The sequence below is a fragment of the Xenopus tropicalis genome, chromosome 7 (genome assembly GCF_000004195.4).
Source record: "Xenopus tropicalis strain Nigerian chromosome 7, UCB_Xtro_10.0, whole genome shotgun sequence".
Taxonomy (NCBI): domain Eukaryota; kingdom Metazoa; phylum Chordata; class Amphibia; order Anura; family Pipidae; genus Xenopus; species Xenopus tropicalis.
The window spans coordinates 73,288,904-73,316,895 of record NC_030683.2 but is presented as its reverse complement, the minus strand read 5'-3'; the positions used below and the strand labels follow the sequence as shown (position 1 = coordinate 73,316,895).

Sequence of the window (27,992 nt, the reverse complement as noted above, 5' to 3'; positions counted from 1 at the left end):
TGCACTATCTTACATGGATGCAATTCTTTAAGGTTCTGCCTTCTACAAACACAGAGCGCACTGGCCCAAGCAGGAAAATATCTACAAAATAATCAGTAGTACACAACAGCTCTTCTCAACCTGAATCTAAAACAACCAGATTGAAAAACCTAGTGGAAAAGTTGCTTAAAAGGGATGTAATGTCAAAAATTAAACACTCATTTTTAAGAGGCAAACCTCTAAAAACTAACACTTTCTCTACTACACACGTGCATTCAAAAATTCTGCAGTGTTTTTGTGACAGAGTTCTGTACTGCACTCCACAGGCATTCCACTTGCTCTGAAAGCCATTAGCAATGGTGGTGGCTGCCCTCTTTAGAAGGGATCTGCAGCTTCTCAGACTTCATACAGCTCGATGGGCATGAGAGCAGGAGTGGGTGTTCATTTCTCACTAAGCCTGCTACCTGTGGTAAGAAAACAACAGCCATGCTGCTGTTAGAGAAAGTGTTATTTTGAGAGGCAATGCTATCATTCAGTTTTTGACTTTAGATCCCCTGTAAGTGGCATAGCAAGGCCTCTGCTTATTATTAGCTTACAACATCTTTTTGTACAGTAAAACTCAAAATGCAAGCTGACAGCTGCTTTCCCAATCCATTTTTGCTCAGCTCTAAATCAAAATACTCCTGTTTTGTAGTTTACTTCATCTTCAATAAACCAGCAGGACAGAAAGATGCTGCATAAAGAAACATTCTACTGGAACAAGAAACCTGATAGAAATGAATATTTTTTCAATTTACATACATATTTATATATATATATTTATATTGTCTGCAGAAATCACAAGGTCATCTGGATTGTTATTTATATCATTAACAACAAAAAAAACCCTACACCTTAAAAGATCAGCAGTAAAATATTTACCATAGACTCAGTAAGTCTCTACTCTGTCACCCGTTTAAAGGAATGGAAAATGTACTATCAGGAGTGATTAAGAGTCCAAGAGTGCCTAAAGTAATAGGCATATTCTCCTTCTCAAAGCAATGATTGGTCAGCGGTGAAACGCAAATCAATATCCCACCCATTTTCTTTGGCCCCTCCCACTTCACACCCTAATTAGGCTCATTAACCCACCCAGTCCCACAAACCCCCACATATGCATCACTCAGATCTGCATCTGCTCCAGGTATTTATATGTAGGGTTTTCATATCCGTGATTCTGCATCTTGTTTAAGTGACGTTCCTCAGGAGTCAACATTGGATCCACCTAGAGAATACAAAACCATAAGATGGTGAGGCAACATGAAAGAGTGCAGAATTTAAGTTGAGTTATTTAAGGTATGCTGCTAGAACATGTTTAGTAGTAATGATGAATACAACAGTTGTCATCTGGAGCAAAGTACCTAAACCTCTAACATCTACACAGAGTTTCTTCTCCATGTTGTTCTGAATAATGGTATTTGTGTGTGTCCAGAACCTAAATGGGGACAGCAAATGCCTGGGCACAAATGGGAATTAACAGCCAATAAAATCCAATGAAACTTATTTTTTATAAAACAAATACTTTAGAAATACAGTACTTCCTACATTCTATTATAAAAAATGCTGGACCCTGTTTGGGGTTATTGTTTTTTTTGGCTGAAGCTTGTTTTGGGGATGACAGAAAAGCCAAATAATTAGCATAACCTAGAACTTAACTGTGTGGTAACTTAAGCATGGGGCTTACTGCACTGACAGTACGGGCCATCTAGAAACGGATTTTCCGGTAAGTTAAAAATCCTCCTTTCTCTAGTACGGCCCTACCTGTCAGTGCAGCTGTCCCATATCTAGGGTGGGTTCTATTTACCCCTAGGGGGAGATTTATTAACAATTTCGTACCTAGCGCGACTTTTTTGTCACTTTCACTCCTTTTTCATACTTTGCGACAAAATTTCCGCGACAAAATCGTATTGTTGCGCCGAGTACAAAAGTTTCGGATTCGTTCAAGCTTCAGTATCATGACTTTCCTTGGGCCAGGTTGGAGCTGCAGAGTGCCATTGATTCCTATGGGAGGCTTCCAAAATCACGCACAGAAGGATCAAAGTCGGAAAAGTTTTCCTGCATTTTACGATCGTTCGGATCGCCAATACGATATTATTGTGACTAATACGATTTTTTTGTAAGCATTTTTGTGATTTTTGCGATCTTCAGAAATTATCCGTATCCAATCTGAATTTGTCCCATTCGGGATTCAAACTCGTGTTTTAATGAATCAGCCCCCTAGTGTTGCACCGCTGCCTGTAGGACTTTCCTGCCAAAGGCTGCTAGTGCAGAGTGGAAGACCCGGAGTCTATAAAACTTTGCAAACGTAGAGAGTGATGCCCACGTGGCTGCCTTACAGATTTGTTCTGGTGTAATTGTATAGCGCCCACGAGGTACTGACAGCTCTGGTAGAGTGTGCTTTAATACTAAATGGTTTGGGCTGTTTCCTGAGTTTGTATGCATAATTTATTGTACTGACCAGCCATCTGGCTACAGTACGTTTGGATGCTGGGGAGCGCTTGTTCTCTCCATAAGTGACCAAAGCATCCGCTTTCCTGTAGTCTTTGGACCTGTCCAAGTAGAATTTTATTGCCCTAACTACGTCTAACTTATGAAGTGCCTTTTCCTTAGCATTCGTAGGTCGTGGGCATAAACATGGAAAGTTAATTTCTTTATTAATATGGAGGGGAGAGACCATCTTCAGTGTGAATGATGGGATTGTTCTGAAGACTGCTCTGTCTTGGTGTACAACCAGCCAGGGTTCTTTGTGGGACAGGGCTGCTAAGTTGGGGACACCAGCTTTGCTGACGCAATTGCTATCAAGGAATCCATTTTCCAGGTAAGGAATTTTAAGTCGCAGACGCCTAGTGGTTCGAAGGGGGGCCTTGTAAGACTGTTAGGACTACATTAAGGTCCCAGGGTGGCGTAGGGTCCCTGTACGGTGGCCTTGGCTCTACCCACTCCCTGCAGAAACTGGATTATATCCGATTCCCTTGCCCACTGATGTTGAAATAAAAGGGAAAGCGCAGAGATTTGAGGGTGGCTAGAGAGAGACCCATATAAAACCCCTTGGCCAGGAATTCTATGATCGTCTGGCTGGAGGCTTGTTTCCATGGTGTGTATGACGAGGCACAGTAATCTATAAAAGTCCTCCAAGTCTTGTAATAAGCCTTAGTGGGCTTTCTGGCTTTCAAAAGGATATCGATGGCTGATGTGGAGAAACCTTTCGAGCGCCACAGTTCGGTTTCAACAGCCAAGCCGTCAAATGTAACATTGCCGGGTTGTCGTGACTGATTGGACCTTGGGTTAGTAAGTATGGTCTGAGGGGCAGGCATCATGGTGGGGCTACCAATATGGTTACAAGGTCCGCATACCAGGTCTGCCTGGGCCAGTCTGGGGCAATCAGGATTGTCAATGTGTGTTCCTGTTGTATTTTGCAGTTTATCCGTGGTAGGAGGGCCAGTGGGGAAAAAGCATAGACTTTGTTGAAAGTCCAAGCTATGACTAAAGCATCCACGTACGATGCCCCCGGGTCCTGCGACCAGGCGCAGTATGTAGGTACTTTGTAGTTGCATCTGGACGCTAGCATGTCTATGTCCGGGCATCCCCACCTGGCCACAATCTGGTCGAATATGTCCGGATGGTGTGCCCACTCTCCCTGATCTATCCGTTGTCGGCTGAGATAGTCTGCCTCCCAGTTTTGGACACCCGGTATGTATACTGCTGATATTGCCGGGACGTTTGATTCTGCCCAACTGAGTATCAGGGATACTGCACGCGAAGAGGCGGGCCCTTCAGCTGCTGGGACCAATGGAAGATGGCATTCCGGATGGCCCTGATCTCCAGAATATTGATTTGTACGGGTGAAGGTAAAAAGGGGGTAGGTTGTTGAATGGGATTCTGTACCCCTCTGATGATTGACAGCACCCAATTGTCCTGTACGTGTGTTTGCCAGGTCGATACAAATTCTTGAAGACGACCACCTATCCTCTCCGAGTTCGGTGGAGTTCGGTGGAGTGCAGTCATGCCGATGTGGGCTTTGGAGGCCCCGGTTTTCTACCTTGTTTGTGCTGTTGTGGCCAAGGCGTTCTGCCCTTCCTTGTGTCTGCGTGTGTTTGCCAGGTCGATACAAATTCTTGAAGACGACCACCTATCCTCTCCGAGTTCGGTGGAGTGCAGTCATGCCGATGTGGGCTTTGGAGGCCCCGGTTTTCTACCTTGTTTGTGCTGTTGTGGCCAAGGCGTTCTGCCCTTCCTTGTGTCTGCGTTACCTTGTGCTGTGTGGAAGGATGTGTTTTGCGAAAGGAGCATCCCCGGGCGTTCCATTGGCTATTATAGGGTCTGCTTGTGGACTTGGGTCTGGCTTTCTTACCCAAGGGTAAGAAGGTGCTCTTGCCCCCGGACGTCCGAAATAATTTGTTTCAGGTTGGGCCCAAAAAGAGTGTCTCCCGTAAACTTGAGGTTAAGGAGTTTGGATTTGGAGGCTGTGTCTCTGGACCAGTGGCGCAGCCACAATGCTCGTCTGGCTATCACCATGTTCACGCTGGTCTTCGCTGCTAATCTTAACGTGTCCATAGCTGCATCTGATAGGAAGTCTAAGGAAGCACTGATTTGATCTTAGGCCTCCTGCAGTGCCTGAGGTGAAGGCGGCGGGTGCTTAATTAGCTCTTGGCACCAGAATTTTGCTCGACAATCCTGCTGATGCCACTGCTGGCCTGAGAATTGCTGTGGCATGGGTGAAGCCTTTTCTGAGGACGACCTCCATTTTCTTATCCATTGAAGGCAGCTTCCTCAGTGGGCAATGCTGTATTTTTGGATAGGTGGGCCACTGTGGAATCAACTCTAGGAGCTTTATCCCAGAGTTTTTGTTGTTCTTCCGGTATGGGGTAAGTGGTGAGGAAGCGTTGGGTCAGGGTAAGGCGGTGATCCGGTTTTGCCCATTTGTTTTCGATTAACTGAGAAATAGATTTGGAAACGGGGAAGGTTCTGGCCTTTTTGGGCTGTACCCCCAGTACCCTGTCGGCTTTGGAGGCAGTTGTTCTGTCATCTTTAATTTCTAGCGTAGCTAGCATGTCTCGTAGTAGTCGTTTAGCAGTGTCGGGGCTTGCAATAGAGTGGTAATGCTGATCTCTTCCAGAGTCGTCCGTATCAGCGTCACTGTGTGATACCTCACCCAATTCTGGTTCGCTATCTTGTTCACTGACGTCCGTGTCAGAAGAATTAGTGTCAAGCAGAGCTTGTGATTTGCGTTTCCTAGGGCATGTAGAGGACTGACTGATAGTGGACTGTATGGTTGATTTTATCCAGTCAAACAAGTCCTCTAGCTGTGGTGGTTTTGCAGATGTGGAGGGGATGGCTTCCCTGTCCAGCTCTGGTGTGATTGGCATCTGTGTGGGTTGAACTTGATTAGCACCGCCCTGAGGCTGGGTTACCACTGTATGTGCCATATCGGGGTGAGGGGATAATAATGGTGCAGGTATTGATGGCTCCGCACAATCCCTGCACTCTCCCTGTTCACCTTTGCACAGAGTGTGCTTGCAGACTCTGCATTTTTTGAACTGGGTGGTGGCCCATTTGTCAGTAGTCTTCCTAGCCCTTGGGGTAGGTGTGGTAGTGGCCATATCCTTCCTAAGCTCATCCAGCGTTTTGTCAGTCTTCATTTCTAGTTGAAAACAGATTAGTACAGACCTGAGTAATACCTATCGTATGTTAGGCCTATGGTAATGTGGTAGGAGAAGTATGTGTAGTGCTCTATAAAGTGCTACAATAAGTACCTTATCGTGCCCACTTATAAGCAGGATAGAAGCAGGATCGCTGTGTCATCTCTGATAAGCTCTGTTCCATGTACCTGCACTGTGGTTTGCGTGGTCTGATGGGTGCACTTGATCGTGCATGTGTCCCAGGTGCAAAAGGCCCGCAACCAGACCTTAGTGATGCACTGTTAGTGACGCGATACGTACGTGCGTGCGCCTCGTGATTGAGACGCGCGCGTCTTTTGAAAGAACCGTGCTTCCTGAAGGCACGTTCCTTGTCCGTGCGGCACCGCTCATACGCGGTGTAGTTTGTGGGGGTGCCCGATCTCTGCGAGATGGTTGCAGCCCCAATGTCACTCCTGAACGGCTGGCCAGACCTGTGGTGTGGCGTGTAGCCAAGGGATGTCCCAATAATAGGAAAAATGGAGATCAACGATAAGGTGCAGCGTGCGGAGTTTGGTCTGCAGACCTGCGGTGTGCATAAAGACCAGTGAATCTAACAGGAAAGTCCAGTCAATATCAAATGAAATCAATAAGAAAAATAAAAGAAAAAAAAAGTGGTCTGTCCTAACCTTCTAGCAGGACAGAATAAGAAAAAACTGAAGGGAAAAGGAGGAGCACTGGCTTATAGGCAGTAGGTGGAGCCAAGAAGTTTTTTTACTTCTTCTGTCCTGCCTCCGGAACCCATGGCGTCTGCACTGACAGCTAGGGCCGTACTAGAGAAATGTGTCAGCTGCTCCCATGTATATAAAATGGTCTCTTTTAAAAAGATGCTCCTTTTCCAATGTATCTGGGAGGTTTCAAAATCTACATCTGTGAGAGTAGATGGCTCCAACCCCCCTGGTGAATAATAGGGTCAAATAGTAATTATAAATGAATGCTAAGCCCAAATATTATTTCTAGACTTTACCCTTCCTCTCTCAGGAAGATGTTATGTCACCGTGCCACTCTCCCACTGTGGGCAAGAATGAAAAATGTGCTCTGTATAATAATGAGTTCTCAAGGTTAACAAACAAAGAGAAATGTATTAGATGAAGTGAATGAAATGGAGAAGTAAAACTTGATGCAGCACATGCATTGCTTGTATATCAATATACATCAGTACACTAATGGATAGATTTATTAAATATTAACTTGATATTATTAAATTTTTTCAGAACAAATCATTCTAAAAGAAACCACATCCGTGGTTAACACTTATCAATATTAATAAACAACAGCTTCCCTTTAAAAAACTTGTGTAACACTGCCTACAGTGGGATTCCATAGCACAGACCTGTGATCCTTTTGGTGGTTGAAAATACTGAAACCCCAGATGGCTCAGACAGTGTTATATGTGGATTCTGAGTTATTTGATTATGGAACAGCTACACATTCTGCAGGATTCCCTATTCAGTCTATGATATCTATGATAGATCTGCCACAAGTGTTAGCCAGGCCACCAGTAACATTCTTAGGGCCGCCTCTGGAGATGACCTGAATGCTAAGCAGCATAACTGCCTCCACCCCATGGTGCACAGCTGGGACAATATGAAGGAGGGGTTAGAATGCGTAATACTTACCATGACTAGCCCATCTGCCTTACCAGGGCCATGGGGTCTGCTATATAATATGTACTTAAACCAAATAAAACTACAATATACTCCTCAGTGGTAAAACATATTTGAATGACCAACCCCAGCAGGCCTACACACACAAAATCTGTGCACATGGTCAAAATTACAAGTACATCTCACCTCCACAATTCCATGGCTTATTGTGCCATACTGCCTCTTCCTCAGCAGAACAAGGCTAATGACAATTATTGTAGCAATAGCAACAGCAATGACAAGGAGACCAATGAGTGCTCCACTGCTGAAGCTGAACTCATTACGTAGAGGTCCATCAGTGTCCTGGAGGACAAAAAGAAACAACGTATTTAAGTCAAGTTTATATTGATTCTGCAAAGAAATAATCATTAACATGGTTGACCAGGAGCCCACTGCGTCCCAGTTTGCTTTAATACACTCAGTGAAATACCAATGCAGTAGGGCTGCTGATGGTAAAGCAAAAGAGAATTAACTTCATTTCAACAATTCAACATAAACTTATAAATAGCTCTGAAACTTAATGAAAGTAAGCAATATAATTCAAAGGACTGCTGGAGTAAAACACATAAGGAAAGGGGAAAAAAACACACAAATTTAGCTTTAAAGGGAATTCATATGCTGAAAGAGATTACACGATGGCACACACAGTAAGTCCGAATGCTGTAAAAGAAAGTTAATCCAATATTTTCTCTCAACGGATCAGTACATTAGCCTTTTCTTTTAAATAGGACAAAACACACTTATCAATAGATATACACTGGAGTATGCAGCTTATACAACAACCGAGTGCACCCTAGCTGGCAAGAAACAAGCACACAGCAACCCTAACAAATCCCTGCAAGTGCTTGCTCACAAGCCACTTATCTATACTAATGACATGTCACATGCATGTCTGCTATCGTCTACATAGAAATACTGTCCCCTGATAATATAATATAGTGTAGAAAATGCTGGATCCATAGTAATGATCAGGAAGATATTGGGAAAGAAGATCACTATCTTTGGCAATCGGGTTGCTAAAAATGAAGAAACTGTGGGATTCACACAAGAGCACAAGTACTAAAAGGAAATGTATCCTAAAGAGAGGACTGATGTCAAATTAAGCTGTCGGCACTACAGCAACTCTGCAAGCATACGCCATATTGCATTTTCCACCTATGGTTGGGTAAGTAGTATCGGCTGCTAACTATGGGACTGTTCTATAAAGGAAGACTTTTATGGAGTTTTAAGATCTTTGGGGTACCAATTCTTATTCTCTGGTAGTATGAAACTTAGCGTTCCATGTATTTTTATATGTATGAGTTACTTAGCAGAACTTCCCCACTTGCATCTGTAGTATAAATGTACTGCAAAAACACACATAAACATTGCTCTTTGTATCTGGTAGCTTGCCTAAGCAGATAAGCAAATAATATGCACATGTGACAGTGTGGTGTCAGACCATATGCCATATTGCGCAGGAGGACTTGCCAAAGAACTCCTAAGCACAACTAAGCAGCTCCTACACTACAACTTTCCAATATATATTAATACTAAATGTAATTTGTAACTGTAACTTGCAAGATTAAAAGCAACATTTTTTTGCACTGCTGGTCCTGAAATAATGATAAGGTCATCTCTCCTACAGGCAAGACTCAAATTCTGATAATACGTCATAAGTTTCAAGTGTCTGAACCAGCATAATGAACCCAGCATGGGAAAAATACTGCTTTCATAGCAATTACATTTCTAAATAACAATGAAATAATGAAACATTTTTAATTTTTACTGGGAATTTGTTTTGAATTACATTCTTTTATTATGCTTTAATTCTATTTTTTTTTTTTTTTGTAATGGGAAGTAAATCATTTTCCATTAGTTTAAACAGAACAGCACCAAGTTATAATTTGAGATGTAGTCAAATCTGCAGATGCTTTCATTTAACCTACTACCAGGACCATCAACCATTAACTCTCTCCTACTCAGCAGTCCAGACCATATTGCCACTAACCATCAAGCCTTGCAGTGTTAAACACCAGCACTATATAACCAACCAGTTATCCGGAACTCTTTGAATATCTCTTTCTGAAGCAAAAAAAAAAAAAAAAAAGGTCCTTCTTTTGTTCTATAACAGACACTCATCTGACTCAATTTTTTTTTTTTTTTTTTTTTTTTTAAATGTCTGTAAAGGGACCAAAAAGACGTCCCTTGCAGAATCACTGCAGAAGCGCAAGAGAAATGGTTGGAATAGTAATTGCTAGGCCACATTAAATTATTTGGAGGCCAGCAAGGTTCTTATCTTCGTAAGCCGCATCTGTAAGTTCTTTTCCCGAGCCACCAATCATTGGCTACAACGAGGCAGGCATTACATATTGTTAAATGAGGCCAGCATGCCCATGTGTTTAACCAATGTCCATCCAAAGCAAAATGTCCTACACTATAAACCCCAAATAGTCCTACAATGCTGTTTCGGCCATAGCCAATACCATAAATGCTTGCACCTATAGAAGGAGGAGACCTTGAAACAGAAATTGTCCTTGAGAAGTGCGATAGTCCAGTGACTTGGAGCCTTGGGAAAACCACCCTCTGGATGTAATATATAATAAATGACCAAAAGCAGCTCAAGGTTCTTACTCAAAATCTTTGCCTTTACAACTTTGCTAAGCTGGGGTAGGAAAGGAAAAAGGGATAAGAAAACACGTAAGGGCTAATGCAGGTTTTCTATTGGCACTGGAAAGAAGGAGCCAACAGCAGCAACCACCAGAGAAACAATGCAAGCTGTGCAAGTGGCAGACTTCAGGGTAAGACAACTACACTTAGATGGCTTCTCACATACATACCGGCTCATCCACAAGTCCACTGACTCTCTCTGCATTGAAAATCATTTCCTTCACATCAAGGGTTTCATCAATTACCTGAAAACAGTCATGGAAATAATTTAACAAAAACGTATATATTCTATAGCTTGGCAGAGGGGGCAGACACATACAAAAAAAATATCAAATAGGGCAGTGGTAATAAATTGTTGTTTCTTTTTCTATTGCGGCACCAGTTCTTTTCAAATAAAACAAACGTTTATGGGATTTATTTCCTGATACTAAGATTCCCGGGGCCCATACCTGTCACTTGTACAGAAGTTAAACTAGCATTGCTGGAGTATCCTTGCCCTGTTAATGGTATTTACCTGTTTTAGAAGATATGTGATTCATAGAGAATAGAGGGAAATTCTGGATTAGGTGCTTTACAGAAAAGGATGTGTCAAAGAAATATAAGTAGACTTACCACTTTCTGATCTGCTTTGCTCTTGCTATTGATAATCTTTTCCTCTGCACCAATAAGAGTGTTAAGATCAGCCATGCCAGAGCCTAAGGGCAAATATGAATACAGAATAAAAAGCTTGATTGGTAGACCTTTTGGAGAAGTTTAAAATGCCAAGGATCACTTCCTATCAGTAGCAAAGGACAGCATGGTAAATAGCCCCGGGACCCATACCTACCACTTGAAAAAGCACACGTAATGCCTTGTCCAAAGCTACTTACACTGCTGTCACTGAGAAGCATACTCTGAATTACATTACTGACTAGTATTGGTCAAATATCAAATACCCTCTGTATTATAGTAGCCCTAAAATGTGGGGGAAAATTACAGGTGCAACCACATGTTTGGAGGGGGGGGGGGTGAGATAATGAATAGAGGGTAACTATACATTTTAAAGAGCATAACTAAGAATAACATAAGCAGTTCATTTCACAACTAAAGATCTGTGGGGTGCTGCAGGTGGGCCTTAAGAGTAGGCCTGCAAAATAAATACCCAGACCATCAATACAATTTGTAGGGTATGTTCACAATTATTTGGAAACCATGTGCACATATATGGAGTGGCACAAGCAAATGCAAAATGATGCATTATACAAACACTCAGCACATTGCATTCACTATTATGCTATGGTTAGAGTGAATTATGAATGCGATTTTGGTACAATGTGCTATTGTGAATTATGTGTGCATACAAAATATTAGCACTTTCCAGTGGTGTCAAGATGCACAGTAGCTTAGAGCAGGACTGTCCAATTGGAGGCCAGTGGGCCTGCTGTCCAACCAAGATCTACAAAAATCTTGTTTGCTGGTCAAATACTGGCTCACAGAAAGGGAAATCTTAGCAGTATCTTGGAGGATGTATCCCTCTGTCAGTAAGTCAAGGAAATAAAGAGAAAATAATTTAATTGAAACAAGTAAGCAAGAAGACCCTGAGCTAAGGCCTTGGCCAACATGTCACTGAACACTCATGTAAACAACAGGGAGTTCTTAAAAGACAATATGTAACTGTTCTTGGAATAAGTGTTTTCTTCAGTAGCACTCATAGACCACATAGCGTTCTGCACAGACCTTAGCATCAAGTTTGGCCTAAAGGTGGTCATACATGGGCACATTTCAGGTGCCGATTCAGGTCCATCAGACCAATTTGGCAGCTTATATGCCTGTGTATGGGCACCCATCGACCCATATCTGACCTAAAATTGGCCATACACTGACTTCAGGTGCTCATGTGGGTCCATCAGACAGATTTGGCTGTTTGAACTGTTCATGGGCACCCCCTACTGATATCTGGCCTAAGGGCCAAACGACCAAATTAGCCGATATCACCCACCTTAGGTGGGCAAATTGGGAGAAGATCTGCTCATTTGGCGAGGTCGCTAAACCGTGTATGGCCACCTTTAGTGCCACCTTTAGTTGTATGAAAGCTTATGTTTAAAATGTACAGTGGGCAAAAATTAAAGGCTATTATTTAAAACAATTTTTTTGCACCGTATGTCACATGGATGTACAACCCAAAAAACTGATTACCTTACCAGACTAAAAAGACAACAGATCTATCAATGTATAACTTTTACATTTTATAATTATATGTTATAATTATAGGGAATTGCAATATTTTCCTTTACAAAAAAAGCTGCCCCCCTGAAAAGCTTGCTCAAAGTCCAGAGTCAAATGTACTTTTCATTTGCTAGTCCATGTGGTTGCACCTAATAGAAAGGAGGCAATATACACCTATGGTGAACATAAGTCCACTGAATCATTTGTTTTGAAACATTTTACATTATCCCTCCCTCCAAAGAGATGGAAGAGATGGATGCCTTTTCCCACATTAAGAAGGGAGTTAGTGAAAATGTATATTCACATTCTAAAATCAATTCTATAGTTACAAATGGATTTATGTTATAACCAGGGGTATAGTTGCCTTTTAAAATGCTATTTTTCTACCAGATGAATTGATTTTTCAATGAACTGCATTCAAACACAGTGTTTATTTGGATGCTTATGCTTGATTTAGGACAGAAGAGAAAAATGAACACTTGGAGATATATACTTTTAACCTAGGTGTTAGGCCCTTCAAAAATAAAGCTTGGCAATTCTATTAGACTGTGATTATGAGAAGAGACGGAGCCCTTTCACCATGTGCGAATTTAGCAGCTAAGCCACTAGTCAATTTTGTACCAGTATTTTGACATATATAGTTTTTTAAAGGAAGGTTATTTAATAACTTTAGGGAGCACTGACATATTTTGACATATGGTGAAAGTTCCCTCAATATAAAGAAAAATTAAAAAAGAAGAAGCAAAATGGGGGTGGTGCAAAACCTTGAGAATTTAGTTTGTGTAAAAACCAACCTTTTCTCACTGGAAGGTAGGAATCCCGTTGTGTTTCTAAGCAGGAGATCAAGGGGGAGGTGAGGGAGGAACAAAAGGAGAAGTGAAGGGAATTAAAAAAAAGAAACAAAAAGATAGAAAAGCAGAAGAGATTAAAAATAACTAAAACGTTTGTGAGAGCATATTGCTTCAGGCCTGTGAGCTGGTTTAGTGCAGTTATCATTCACTGGTTTACCCCTGCATTCATGCTAAAGACGACCAAAGTAAAGGTATAAAGGCAGGGTACACTGAAGTGATTTCATGCTTCATTTTTCAGCAATGTGAATCATACTGGCAATATAACTAGAAAGTGCCATCAAAAAGCTCAAACAAGGCATTCTTGGTAGGGCTCCTGACTTGCAGCATGCACCTTGAATCAAGTGCTGCCTGTGTTAGGCAGAGACTTTGTGGCAGACAGGGAGGTAGGGAGAGGTAGGGAGAGGCAGGAGTCGTACACCCTGACGTTACCACCTGCTCTAAGGCAACAGACCCCTGGTGTAAATATTACTTAGATGAGCACTAAGGGGCACTAATACGCCAATGTGGTCTGGTCTATTCTACAGAATAATTTTCTAAAGAGCAAATATTTTACAGTAGTACACCAACTTCAGTCCATGAGGTATTCAATTTTATCACACAAATACAGAACCCATAAGAAGCCAAAGATGCAGAATGTCACCCGAAATTCTTGTTTTCTAAATATGTATACTCTGTGCTGCTACAGATGGGCTTATGAGCATCCTTGCAATGCCTCAGAAAATTACCCCATTAAACAGCTTTGGAGATTAGGAACCATGTACTACCATGGTGCTGGCACAGCATACCGCATTTTAGCCTTAGTGCGACATCCTCTTTTTTTGCAGATAAGTAAAGGGCTAGGGATATTTAGAACTAGAGGAAATATGAAATTATACTACATTTAGTGGGAAGAAGAATTGTTGAACTTGAGATGCTTGATTTACTTGCACCTAAACTGGGAAATGTTCTCTGTTATATTTGCAAAAGTTGTAGCTCTGCGGTCAATAAAATAAACTAGTAATAGTAACTAATTTGCTAAAAGGGTTAGCATTTCTGTTCAGACACCTTTTCGCAAACCAGGTTAGTATTCAGGGAAGTAACACAGTATTTCTTAGGCTTCCTGGAGGCAATCATATGGCAAAAGCAAGAATGAATTTTAATGGTTCTGTATCATGGTTTTTCGGAAATGAGTACTGGGCGAATTAAATGCTTATGATCAATTTAAGGCATCTAAAACAAGGCATACCTTCTGATTCTGTGATTGATGGGAAGGTTTTCACCTGGAAAGGGCGGAAGGGTTTACCATCCTTTGGAAGAATTTCTTCACTTTCCTCTGAGCTAACCCTTACATCTCCCTGGGACTCTGAGAATGAAGATGTGAACTGATCCATATCAGTTCGTTGCTCCTGGAATAATTCATCTATATAGGAAAATAACCATAAAAAAAAAATTGAAACTTCTGAAATTCTCATATACACCTTCTAGCCAACAGAGACGTACAGCAGACAAAGACATACCCATTAAAATATGGCAGTATTTTCATAAAATGATGAATCCTTTGTGGTTTGCATTACTCAAAATCAATAGCTGTTAAAAGTTAATTGTGCTGGGCCCCAGTCCTAGGCAATAATGCAGTTTACATAAATTGGAAACAAAGTGGATAGTCAAAGCAAAAACAAGAACACTGCAGAAAGCATTTGCCTATTTAAAAACCTTTTTGTTTTGTGTGAAGGACATTGTTCCATATGGATCTGCCAGGTATTCAAAAATAAACTATACAATAATGCCAACCTATTTCATCCTGAATTTCATCAGCAACATAGGGAACCTTGTAGAGCAGAGACAGGCTTTGATTCATTCGCTCTTCAATAACATGGAGATGGGTCATGACCTGAAAACCACAGGACAAAATATAGAATACATAATCCAATACAAATTACTGGCTATTAAAAAACAACATAGATGATTTTTGTATTAGATTATTTCCCCCTGAGGGGGAAATGATAAGACATTTGTAAGAAAGCTTTTCTCTCACTTTGCAGCACCAAACCAACTCTATATGCCAGGGGGGCTTGCAGTGACAAAAGCAGCTATACTGCATGGAAGATGCTCTACATCTGCAGCGCCCTATAAAAGGGTAATGGGAAGAGACTGGGCGGCAGTGGGTAGACAGAATACCCATCTAATTTACTGATCCCAAACATGAAACAAACCAAAGTAAGCACATTTATATAAATGTATTGGAAGCCCTCATATTGCATGTAAATCAAACCAACTTCCTTTCCTATTTAATAAATATATATATTCAATTATTTCAAGGAGGACCACATGCTTTATTAATGGGTTAACAATGACTTGGTTAAAGTGAAAAACTGCAGACATAAATTGAAATTACTTCTTTAAAAGGCAACTGCATATTCTGATATTCTTGAGGCTATAATTCATTGCTGTTAAACACTTTGCTGAGCTGCTTGATGCTAGCAGCATACTAAAAGCCTACAGATAGGGATGCAGAGTAATGGAAATTAACACAACAGCAAGAAAAAACATTTGTCAAATGTGAAATGGAAAAATAAACAGGGAAAGCAAATTTGATTTCATCCTCTGAACACCCAGTGTTTACATTTCACACACAGTCAAAATGCAAAGTATGAAAACACGCAGGGAAAAATACATTTTAAATCCCTGTCCAGCACATTTATGGTACATATATAAGTCTTTAGACACATATTAAAATGTTTTTTTATATAGTGAATTAAATACCTCATACTTTAATTTATGAAGGTGGATTTAAAGAATAAGTAAACCTTTTTTTTTTCTTCTATGAGTTAAAGGAACAGTAACACCAAAAAATGAAAGAGCTTTAAAGTAATAAAAATATAATGCACTGTTGCCCTGCACTGGTAAAACTGGTGTGTTTGCTACAGTAACACTACTATAATTTATATAATAAGCTGCTGTGTAGCCATGGGGGCAGCCATTCAAGCTGGAAAAAAGGAGAAAAGGCACAGGTTACATAGCAGATAACAGATAAGCTCTGTAGAATACAATGGTGTTTTATCTGTTATATGCTATGTGCCTGTGCCTTTTCTCCTTTGAATGGCTGCCTCCATGGCTATATAGCAGCTTATTTATATAAATTATAGTAGACTTTCTGAAGTAAACACACAACTTTTACCAGTGCAGGGCAGCAGCACATTGTATTTTAGTTACTTTTATACACTTTCATTTTTTTTGGTGTTACTGTTCCTTTAAATTACTTTAAACAGCCTCCAGAATTACCTACCTTTGTCCCAGCATTCTCTCTCACCTGGTTCCTCGGTCAGAAGGTATTCTTTATCGTTGCTTCCTTGTGCAGAGTGAAGCCCCACCCACCCCTACTTCCTGTTCAGTTCTCTCTTCAATCGACAAGGTTGTTTGAGTGGAGAGCCTTCTGCGCATGCCTAGAGGCAGCAGGAGCCAGTCTGTGCATTAGCCGGGTTTTTTTTTTGATGAGAGACCTGAACAGGATGTGGGGGCGGGGCTTCACTCTGCACACGGAAGCAAAGAAAAAGAATACCTTCTGACTGAGGAATCAGGTCAGAGAGAATGCTGGGACAAAGGTAGGTAATTCTGGAGGCTGTTTAGAGTAATTTTACTCATAGAAAAAATAAAGGTTTACTTATTCTTTAACTCCCCCAGTAATGTCAACTCAAGCACCAGACTTCGTAATTGAGATTGCTGCAAATAGTAATTTTTAATACAAAAATGTATTTATAATGATCAACATATTCCACAGAGCCTATGTATAAGGGTAAATAATAACAAATACAAACTAACAAAGCAGGTATAGAGGGCCCTGCACACAATGGATTATAGTCTATAGGGGTGATGGTATGTGAAAAACAAGTTCGAAAAAAGTCTGCGGAATGGAAAAAGTTGTGGTATTTTTTTCCACAGTATGGAAAAAGTTGCCGTGAAAAACGCCCATTGACTAGTGCATTTTGGGAACTGGAACAGGGCAAATTCGCTAATCACTATTACAGTTAGTAAGCAGATAATGGATCAGTAGGATGTGATGTAAGAAGACTGATGTGTTACGCTGGGATTGAATGACTAAGAGCTGCTAGAGGTTAATAGGTTTTAAATCTTTCAGTGTTGGCAAAATAAAAAAAAAGTTTCCATGATACATTGCAAGGATCACTGAAATGCTACTGCTGGCATTGTGCTAAAATTCTATACTGTGTGTTTGCTCATAGGAGGCTAGTTATTGAATCATTCGGTATAGATCCATAGTACACACTGACAAGTAAATAAGGCATATTTCACTGGTTATTTCCATGAGATTGTATGCATTTGTAGGTTAAATACCATACAATCACTGTAATATGTATTTAAAAAAGCTCAATCCTTTTATGTTCCACTCTGTATATACCTATCTAATAAGAGTACTAGTTATAATGTGGGTCTATTAAAGGGGAAGTTCACTTTATGCAAAATGCCAGCAAAGACTTTGCAAATAAACATTTACTATATGCAGTTGTTTAGCAAATAGGTTTTAGCTTTAGGCTTCCTCATTGGTAAAAGGGGTTACACCTAATAGGCCACTTGATTGTACGTTACAGCTGTGTTAAAGCAACTTATTCTTCATGTCCTTGAGGGATATTTGCACAGGAGTCAGTTTCCCTTTGACACACAATATTTACTGGTAATGACAAGGGTTAATCAGTGCAGCATTAATTTAACACTACTGGAGGCATGCAAGACCCCTCTAACAGCCAGATGCATAAACTAAAGCAATAAATGATTTCTGCATGGCTGTATGAGGTGCAGGCTAATTGAAATTGACTATTGGTCAATGTTTCATTTTGAGGGTGGGCCAAACTTCCGATAGTCTGAGAACAAATGTAAACAAACTATGCTCAAGCCTATCAAAAGTTTTGTCTGCCTTCTCAACCCTGACTTCAACTTCTGAGATCATCAGAAAAAGCAGCTGCTCAAGGATCAGTAATAGGGGTTAATGACAAGGTAGGTGGGATGTGTGTGTGTTGACTTGTAAGAGACATGGCACAATTTTGAGAACCTGGGTAGCTAACAATTTTTCATGTCACACCCCTAACTGCTCAGCCACCCCTCAAATCACACCTGGCAAATGCTACTTTTTGTTTTTGTAATCCAATATTTTAAGCAACAAAAACGAATCTGCAATATAAAGTCCACAAAAATAAACATTTGATATTAACTATGAGAGCAATATTACCTGAGACTTCATCTGTGCAGCCTTCTCTGGATCGACAGCAAGCACGTGGTGGTAATGACGAATGGTGTGCAATCTGTCTTTGTTTTCTGCTCTTACATAGCGTTTTAGGGCTTGAAGGATGCGATGTGGCTAAAATAAAAAAAAATAATGATTTTCAGGGCATTCTGATTGAGTTGTCCAAGTTGAGTGTACAGAAAGTGGTAAGGGACATGTGTGAGGGCATATTGAACAACACTTCCCCTTTTCTTTTTGAGTAATACTAAGGCAATTTCCATCCTGGATTGGATAGGAAGTTGCTAGATAAACAAATTTATTCTTTATATGTAAATATATATAATTTTTTTTATGCCATTACCGAGTGTTTAGGGGATATAAATGGAGGACATACTGTACTAAGTGAAATTGTTTATCATGTTTTCAGGCAAGAATATGTGAGAAAAACGTGGAGATGTTAACTAAATTTCTTGGATTTAAAACTATCACAATTTTTTTTAAGGGCAAACTAAATATCTCATACCCATGCTGTATGAAAAGCAGAGCAAATCACAGCACTACATTTGCCTTTACTTACACGAGGGGAGTCAGCCTGCAATGCAGAGAGGTAGTTCTCCAGAGCATTGCGGCGCTTGTCATTGAGCATGGCTTCTACACGGGCCAGGTGAGTCTCCACTAGCTGCTGCTTCTCACTGGCTGCCTCTTTTTCAAGGGCTTTCACTGTGGCCTGAAAATGCTGCAGGAAGAAGAATAGTACCTTGGTAAATGACTTTCAGGAATTTTTATAACAAGCTGTCATTTGGGTTAAATAGCAAAAGCAACTTTATCTCAATAAACATTGTTGTGATTCTCTTTGTTCCCAGGACTGTTACCCAGGTCCATCATGAAATGAACCTATGAAGATTAAAAGTTAAAACACCTTTTGCATTTGTCTAGTAGGAATATTAAAAGAGGGACATACAGTTGTTCTGTTTTCACCCTACTTTTTATGAAGCCTTAACTTGCTCTGCTCGCAGATTAAGCAGACACTGTATTTACGACTAACTGGACACCAAACTCCTAACCATCTAACAATTGCCATCCTATTAAAGGGGCATTATGTAATTTCTAAGAGAGCTGTGTTGCTTGGGGAGACGGATAAGTGGGAATATTTCTCCCATTAATGACTCTTATGGAGAAATAATAAGATCAAGGATTGTAGTAAATCAACCTGTAGATTTCCTACACATGAACTCAAGGCATATCCTGCCTCTAGGCATATCCTCCTGTTATACACTTATGTCTTAAAATGGCAGCAACTTGTTATGATAAGTTGGCCTGTTACTATACTATACTACTTAAACAAGATTTAAAAAACAAAACAAAACACCGTTTTTGAATGGAGCGTGTGCTTTACATATGGGACTTCTAATGAGATTACTGGAAGGGACAGGCACTGTCTGCCCAAGTGCAGCAAAACACCTGTAATTTAAGATTATTTTTTTTAATTTATGAACTAAATAGCATTTACCTGTATGAGGGTCTGTCTTTCAGCTTTTGGCAGACTCTGGGCCTGACTCTCAGCTTCTTCCCACTCCTTTTTTACCTTGTAAAAATATTTTAAATGTTAATCCTACATTCTTTCTTAAAAAGTATATTATGCTTATATTATCATTTCAATATAACCTTTGGACTTACCCGTTCCATGCGATTGTGGTGTCGAACCTCAAGTTGTTCTTTAGCCTTCTGGAAGCGTGCATGTTCATTATCATCAGCTAAGGTCTCAAAATACACATCCACATCATCAGCAGGAGCTGGAGTTTGTGCCACTGAATGAAGCAAAGATTATATCACTAACTTCCTTAAGGAAAGCAATTTCAGGTGGTAAATTGGCTGTGAAACTGGTGAAAATGTTATTTCAAATAGCAAAACCCGGCCCGCAAATTACAAAATTATTTTCAAAGGTATACATTTAAGATTAAGCATTCAGGTCATCCCAAGTAGTTTCCTGGCTAAGCATAGCAATCATGACATGCATGTTACATTACATTACAAGACAGAAAGCAACATTCTAGAAGCAGATCTTTTGGGGAAACACACTACTAGAGTACAAATACTAATTTTGTGATTTGCTTAGCGATTTGCAAGGAAAGCTCTGAACATGTTGCCAGAGATACATAGGAAATCCATCATGACCAGCATGTGGAAGAGATTCAGCATTTATTAAAATCCCAGTTGCTATTTGCATGTGCTTCTTACTCAAGAGAATGAAGGAGGGAGTGAAGGAATAAGTGTTATATAAATAGTTAAACTCTGCACAGGATTCTTATAAGGGCTCTAGCACACGGGGAAATTAGTCGCCCGCGACAAATCTCCCTGTTAGCGGGCGACTAATCTCCCCGAATTGCCATCCCACGAAGTTGCCTTGCGAGGCATTTTCGGCGATTTGCCGAAATCGCGCCGTCGCGTGTGCCATCCCACCGGCGACTTACATTTTCGCCAGTGGGATGGCAATTCGGGGAAATTAGTCGCCCGCGAACAGGGAGATTTGTCGCGGGTGACTAATCTCCCTGTGTGCCAGAGCCCTAAGCAGATTTATTTATAACAAAACAACAAAAAAAACCCCATAAATGTAATACATCATTAAAAAGATAGGTACCACCTGTAGTAGGTGTTCTTAAAACCAATTTGTGTTACCAGTGGTAAAACAGTATATAAAAATATAGAAACTGTAGTTTAATAAAAAGGATAAAGATTGTGACCAGATCACGTCAGTACATATTAGGGAGAATGTTGTGTTAGGGTAATAGCAGGCAACAAATATCCCTGAGACGCTTTTCCACTGGCAATAAAGTCAACTGTCTACGCAAAACCTACCTGGTGCTTCATTTTTTCTTAGCTGCCCTAAGTTGCCTCGCAAAGAAACTTGAAAAACCAAGCACTGCATATATTTTACCACAGGCAATTCACTTTATTGCTGGTGATAAAGCATTTCAGGGTGATATGTCGCCAGCAGCAGCCCAGATGTAACTGCAGCCAACAAATCTCCCTGTGTGCAACTGCACTTAGAGATCACAATGAATGATTTCATATAAAGCATCAGGTTGCCACAGCTGCAGAAAACTTCTAGCAGTACATACATTGCATGGGCACCTATTAGATTACTCTAACATGCCTTTGAAACTATGCACCATCGTGCTACATTTCTACAGTATAGGGTTCCCTTTCATCTATGTTGTACTGCATGTTAAACAGCAACACACTGCCTGACAAGATCAAAAAGATCAGGCACTGAAAGGGGAAACAACATAGTTATGGAAATGGTCCGCTTACACCCAATTCTTCTTTTTACATTCAGTAAAACATACTATCCATTTTCACAAAGCCTTGCTGAAATAAATAAGGCAGCTTATTAAAACATCCCTTTAAGTGCTGACATAGTAATCTGTGTAGAGTGGTATGTATGCCAAGTTGTTTAGTAATCTGTGTAGGTTGGCATTAAGTATGTTTAAATTAAAAAATGTATTGATTAAGTTGTAAATGGATATACATAAAGCACAGCTGCAAAAAAAAACAGTATTCATTGTAACCAACTGCTAATTAAACACACAAATGTGCATTTCATACAAATGTGGGTTTAAAGTTTTAAAGGGATAATTAAGCACAAGAGCGAACAAATGCTTTTAAACTTAATGTTGCCATGTGATTACATTGTGTCTTCTAATTTATAAATTGTGGTCTGATATTATTTAGTAGGGATGCACCAAATCCACTTTTTTGAGATTCTTCTTTTCTTTGTAAAGGATTCGGATGAATACTGAACCAAATCCTAATTAGCGTATGCTAATTAGGTTTCGCACTCTAAAAAAATTTGCAACTTCTTTTTTTACATGACAAAAAGTCACGATTGTTTAAAGATCTGGTTCAGCCAGGAACGTGGATTCGGCCAAATTTAAAGCCTGCCGAAAAAGGCTGAATCCCAAATAATAATTCTTATATTTTTAATTCTGTTCCTTTGGACTGAAATCATAAACTGCTCTGCACCTCACTACTATCTCTTCAGCAGTGTTTCTATACTCCATTAATGGCTGACACCTCCACAACCTAACTCTTGGAACACTGGCATACAACTGCCTTAACAGTAAATTGCAGCATTTATTACCCTCTAAATTACCCAGTCACTTAGATTGTATGCTTTACAGGTCAGGAACGTCTTTCTGAATTAAACAATTAAAGAAACATCTTAACTTGCAAAACAGTTGCAACCGTTTCACTTACAGCATTTTCCAATTCTAGTAACTAGAGCCTAGATATTAAGCATTAATTAAGCATTATTAAGCTAAGTATTAACAAGTAAAGTTCCTTTCCACAGTAGCAATGTATTCTGTATAGTTATGGTCTGTTACTATATTTTCCATAATTCCCATTCTTGTAACTTAGTGACTGTAACAAAACCATATAATTTGTTTCAAATTGGGAGATGGCCATAAGGTAGTTTGAAGATTTCTGGATAACTTTTTTATGAATAAGAAGCCCCATACCTGCATTATAATACATTTATAGAACATATCTATATAACATTCTAGCTGGGATGGACCATCCCAAATGCTAAAGTTCAAACCACCTAAAGCAACCAATGTGTTGGCAGCACTTACTGGTCAGTGGTTTGAAAGGCACAAAGTTTTGAACCTATGCAAACTTTGTGCCTTATTGCATATATATCTTTAGATAAATACCTTTCGTATTAAAGAGTAGGTAGTATAAAAACAAATTATATAAAAGATACATACTTTTTCTAACGTCTAATGTCATTACATTGTTAACCTTTCAAAGCACCAATGACAAGTTATTAGGACTATCTGTGTATGAGGAAATGTATGACAATTCTATCACACTGAACTTCCACCAATATATTCACAGCTCTGAACCATGCTGCACAGAAAGCTACATTAAGTCCCACAGTTGCCATAACAGCCTTGACCCCAAACCATTACAAAAGGCCATAATAAACACTAAACCTATGCAAAGTAATGAAATGATTTTAAATGTTAAGGTCCCCATACACGGGCCGACTATAGCTGCCGATATCGGTCCCTTGGACCGATTCGGCAGCTAATCGGCCCGTGTATGGGGAGAGCAGAGCGGCCTGGCCGACCGATATCTGGCCTGAAATTGGCCAGATCTCGATCGGCCAGGTTAGAAAATCCGGTCGGATCGGGGACCGCATCGGCTCGTTGATGCGGTCCCCGATCCGACTGCCCCATTGCCGCTCACATAATCCGATCGTTTGGCCCCAGGGCCAAACGATCGGATTATTATTTTTTTTACCTAAATGCTCCCCGATATCGCCCACCCGTAGGTGGGGATATCGGGGGAAGATCTGCTTGCTTGGCGACATCACCAAGCGAGCGGATCTGCTAGTGTATGGCCAACTTAAGTTGCTCCTTAAAGGACCTTTACTCAAACGGAGTAAAGTGCTTTTTTACCTAAAATCATTGAACCAGCCCCATTTGCTGGAAAGCACTTAAAGGACAAGGCAACTCAAAATATAATTTTTTGCCTAATAAAAGAAACCAAAATTCTGAGCAGCTTTGCAATATACATTTATTACAAGTTTGTAATGGTTTTTGAGTTATTTGTATTTATAATTGCTATTAGAAGCAGTGCTTGCCTGTGCTTCCTATTCTCTGCCCTGGTGGCTCAGACTGTTGAAACATTGTAACACAAGGCGGCAGACTGACAGACCTGGCTTGCTGGAGAAGCAAGACCTTTGCAACATTGTTTAAAATGTAACAACCAGGAGTTCAGCAAATGCTGCTTCCAATAGCAATTACATTTACAAATAACATTTAAAGCGCTACAAATGTTTAATTATTTCATATTGGAAAGTTGCCTAGAATTATGTTTTCTTTCATTATGCAAAACATTATTTTTGGGGTTGACATGCCCTTTAAATTAAAATGCACAAGAATCTCATAGTACAGAAGGTTAAATAAGCGCCAAGGGGATATGCAGGGTTAATAAGACAAGACACCGGGTTGCACCACAATCATCTTGGTGAACCGAAGCAAGCAGCTCTCAGTTGGGCACATCAGCACTGATGCTCCAGACTTACTCATCACTTTACAAACGGCCATGCAATAGTCCTCAGACTCAAAATTGTTCCTGTTGCCTCCACAGCCTCCATATATAAACCGAACACATTTTTTCTGGCCAAGGTCGAAATACCAGCGTGGCATCATGGCCCGGCAGGGACCGGTCATGGCCTCTTGGGAGCAGACAGCTGTGAGAAGATGGGTTACACACACAGTAGCAGGTGAACACCCGCATGATATCTATATATAATATCTATATCTATATATAGCATTAAGCTAACATTTTTAAAGCTGTTTTTACATTTCAGAATTCATCCTCTGATAGCATTTTATGTTAATGTCTACATTTTTACAAGTATGTAAAGGCATTTCTCTTCCATTGTTAAGTAAGTTCTATGAGCAAAGATTTTTGTGGAGAAAAATGGTTCATCTATTCACATACAGTAACTTACACAATACCACTGCAGAAACAAGCAGGGTAACCTGTAATGATTTGAACATTGTACCCAAGATATTTGGGACATTGTGAAATAACTGTCCCATTAAAAAGATTTATTATATTACCTGATGAGATGCCATAAAATTCAGTAAATTACATGGCCCCTCTGTAAATAACAATTGCTACTGAAACATAAAACTAATATTAGAAAACCTAAGAAGAGCAATACTTCCATTTGAAGCCACATTAATATTCAAATCAGTTTTATTCCAAACATTTGCCTGCTTCTTTGCCACACCTTGGTGTAGCTGTAGTTTGTCTTTCTTACAACGAACATTAATTTTCTATATATTTAATAATTTATAGGTATAACTTTAGAAACTCAAATAAGTGATAATTATACTTGTTTCAGCCCTTGATTTAATAGGCAACACATCCAGGCGTGCTGTATTTTAACCAGCCCTACCTCCCTACAGCAGAAGACCTTGAGTTGTTCCTAACACTAAAGGTGCTCAGTGTGCATGTGCTTTTGCATGCTATCATGACAGAGAAAAATGTCACACTCAAGGTGATACAGGAAAGGTAATGCAGTACTAAGGCTGCTTTACACTTGAAAGCAGATATGCACACTGCAATGGTTAAGTAGTCACACAGAGGACTGAGAATGTAACCAGAGTGGGGGGAGAATTTCACAGGTATTAAAATACCATGGTACAGAAAGAGACTATTCAAATATACCAGCATATGAATTCTCTTGAATGAAGTAAAAATCTGTAGGAAACCTATTGGCTGTATGGAATAGTCCTAAAACCTAATGCATTTTAATATTTTTTAGTTGTTTCAGATATAGTTAATCAGAAATAAAAAATGAAAAAAACTTTGACCCTCCTGAGTCCATTGTTAACACTGATACACTAGTTACTAACGTTCCATATATGCTACAGAGAAGTTTTACAGTTCAAAGTCTGCACCTGGATTATTGAGCTGCTAGCCTAAAACACCGGAGAGAAACATTAAACTTTAATATTAACAAAACTGTCAAAAACAAAATATAGAAAGCATCTGAAATAATATTTTGATGACCCTACACTGAGAAAGTTTGGAAGGTGAACAACCCCTTAAAGCTTCAAACCACAACTGAAGTCAGAGCCTCTTACTTACATTTGACATCTGTAATTATGTCTTTCCCAGATGGTTGTCGCTCATTGGGAGGCTCTGTTGGGTTTTCATTATTGTAGTCCTCATCTTTGTAATTGTCATAATAATAGTCACGGTCTTCTACAACTTCATCTTCCACTTCTTCTTCTTCTTCCGCAGCTGCAGTAAAATCCTCTACATCAGCCTCAGTGGGGAACTCACTAGGAAAAGAAATTCTGTTACAATCAAACAATTACAAAGCACTGCACAGGGCTGCACTGAAAATAACAAGAACTATCATCCAATTTCTGATTATAAGGCCCAGTTTTTACCAAGTAACTTTTGACCTGCTAAATCTGTGCACGGTTTTAAAATTTGCACATTTTCAACACTATCAAAGGATTTTTTGCTTAAATGTCCCAAACCTGTCAGCAAAAAACCATCAACACGACCTATAGGTAGCTTTTTATGTATATTCATATTTTGAAAAATAGTTTTTTCGTGTCAGTATCACTTTAACACTTGCAGGCAACCATGCTGCAGTGACACTTGCTACCTGGCTCCCCACACCCATGAAATGATGCTTTGTGTAACCTGCGTCTACTTAAAACCTGAAATGCAAAGACTAAACTTTAATGCTCTTCCAGCTGATTAAAAAAAGACGGAACTTATTTCTCATTGCACTTGAAATACAAATCAACTTCTGGTCTTCTACTGCTTCTCAGATGATTGCTCCATGAAACTGCCTACTAGAGTATATGACACCCAGCAAACACCTGACATTTGTCATTACTGGTTACTTTGCAGAAATTTCCACTGAAGACAATGGGGGGGGTTGACAAGCATGACTTCACATATTTTGATACTACCTTTAATGTGTCAAACAACACAGAAGGCAAACCACTAAAAACTGTTCCACATACCCTAGGCTTTAAATGGTGGTACTCTACATTCATTATGAGGAAAATTAAAGATATTCAAAAGGAAAAACAGCCCCTACTGGGGCTAGTGAGTTTACCACTGAAGTCTAAGAGAAATGGGCAATGTGCATTATTAGTAACAGGGATCAAAATAAATTGTGTCTTATGGCGTCCTTTCTGAAGGGGACAGCTATTTTTGGATACCAGCTATAAGAATTGTGTTTCTTCATTGTGTTCTTTAACAAAAAAACAGCATTCTAGATGTCCAGATGGCTAGATTAATTATTCTGGTTTATTATCCATCTTTACAAATCAATCTAGTATATTTTTTTATCTGTTTTACAGAAAACTGCATAGTAAACAACTAGAAAGATATTTGGTTAGCTTGGTTTCCTAATTTTTGCTGATACAGAGAACATAGAATTTAGCAATTTATTCATATTTGGACTCTGTATGTAGTATAATATATTTCAGAGGTTAGAGAGTGTTCTTCACTTAAGATTAAGTAAGTACACTACACAGGATATGCAGACATGGCAAGAATGGTTTATCACACAATAGCAAAGTCTGCTAGAGACATAATGAATTCTGTGATTTATTTAACACCGGTATTAATGCATGAGTGTGTTTGCGAATTTTAAAGACATGGAAAGGCAAAGTCACTTGGGGGTGCCAAAATGTTAGGTACCCCCAAGTGACTTGAATCGCATACCTTTTACCCCGGGCTGGTGCCCCTGTTGGGAGAGAACAGCACCAGCCTGGGGTACCTGCAGCGCTTCCTCCTTCCTGTATCGCCGCGCGCATGCGCAGTAGAGTGAAAAGCCGAACTTTAACAGAAAAGTCAGCTTTTCACTCTACTGCGCATGCGCCTAACTCGCAGTCACATCTTAACGATACAGGAAGGAGGAAGCGCATTGCCCCAGGCTAGTGCTGTTTTCTCCTAACAGGGGCACCAGCCTGGGGCACAAGGTAAGCGATTAAAACATTTTGCCTTTCCTTGTCCTTTAATGAAGTGTGGGCTGCAGTTAACCACTCTAAACCTGTAGTTTTCTCAAACTTAATTTCCATTTTAGGCACAATATAAAAGTTGGGGTGAGAAAGTTACATTTTTATTCTATAGAAAATATAATTCCTGCATGTTCACAGTTTGCCAATCAGTCTGCTTG

The 27,992-nt window shown here is 39.9% G+C and overlaps 2 protein-coding genes across 5 annotated transcripts in view; both read right to left on the bottom strand.

Moving 5' to 3' along the window:
- Positions 1–639: 639 nt before the first annotated feature.
- The window catches only part of aplp2 (amyloid beta (A4) precursor-like protein 2), a 79,500-nt gene continuing 52,147 nt past the window's right edge, over positions 640–27,992 (bottom strand). Inside the window, exons 6-18 of one of the 4 annotated variants that reach the window (XM_018095936.2) lie at positions 25,931–26,127; positions 24,351–24,518; positions 19,934–20,064; positions 19,767–19,841; positions 18,834–18,992; positions 18,263–18,391; positions 14,815–14,914; positions 14,270–14,443; positions 12,988–13,023; positions 10,601–10,683; positions 10,159–10,233; positions 7,487–7,642; positions 640–1,243 (exon numbers count right to left, since the gene is read on the bottom strand). In XM_018095936.2, coding sequence (XP_017951425.2) covers positions 1,142–1,243; positions 7,487–7,642; positions 10,159–10,233; positions 10,601–10,683; positions 12,988–13,023; positions 14,270–14,443; positions 14,815–14,914; positions 18,263–18,391; positions 18,834–18,992; positions 19,767–19,841; positions 19,934–20,064; positions 24,351–24,518; positions 25,931–26,127 — 1,585 coding nt within the window. In that variant the 3' untranslated portion in view covers positions 640–1,141. The remainder of the gene's footprint in view (positions 1,244–7,486; positions 7,643–10,158; positions 10,234–10,600; positions 10,684–12,987; positions 13,024–14,269; positions 14,444–14,814; positions 14,915–18,262; positions 18,392–18,833; positions 18,993–19,766; positions 19,842–19,933; positions 20,065–24,350; positions 24,519–25,930; positions 26,128–27,992) is intronic. The other 3 variants (XM_018095937.2, XM_018095938.2, XM_018095939.2) reach the window with 3 other exon arrangements.
- On the bottom strand, positions 3,430–5,806 carry LOC101734072. The gene is made up of 2 exons (XM_031905699.1): positions 5,734–5,806; positions 3,430–5,526 (listed from the first exon to the last, which is right to left on the bottom strand). The coding sequence occupies exon 2, from the start codon at positions 5,442–5,444 to the stop codon at positions 4,767–4,769; it is 678 nt and encodes a 225-aa protein (XP_031761559.1). The 5' UTR covers positions 5,445–5,526; positions 5,734–5,806; the 3' UTR covers positions 3,430–4,766.

Excerpts from the sequence above, each read along its gene's own strand:
- LOC101734072 (XM_031905699.1), bottom strand. The coding sequence starts at position 5,444 with ATGGCACATACAGTGGTAACCCAGCCTCAGGGCGGTGCTAATCAAGTT.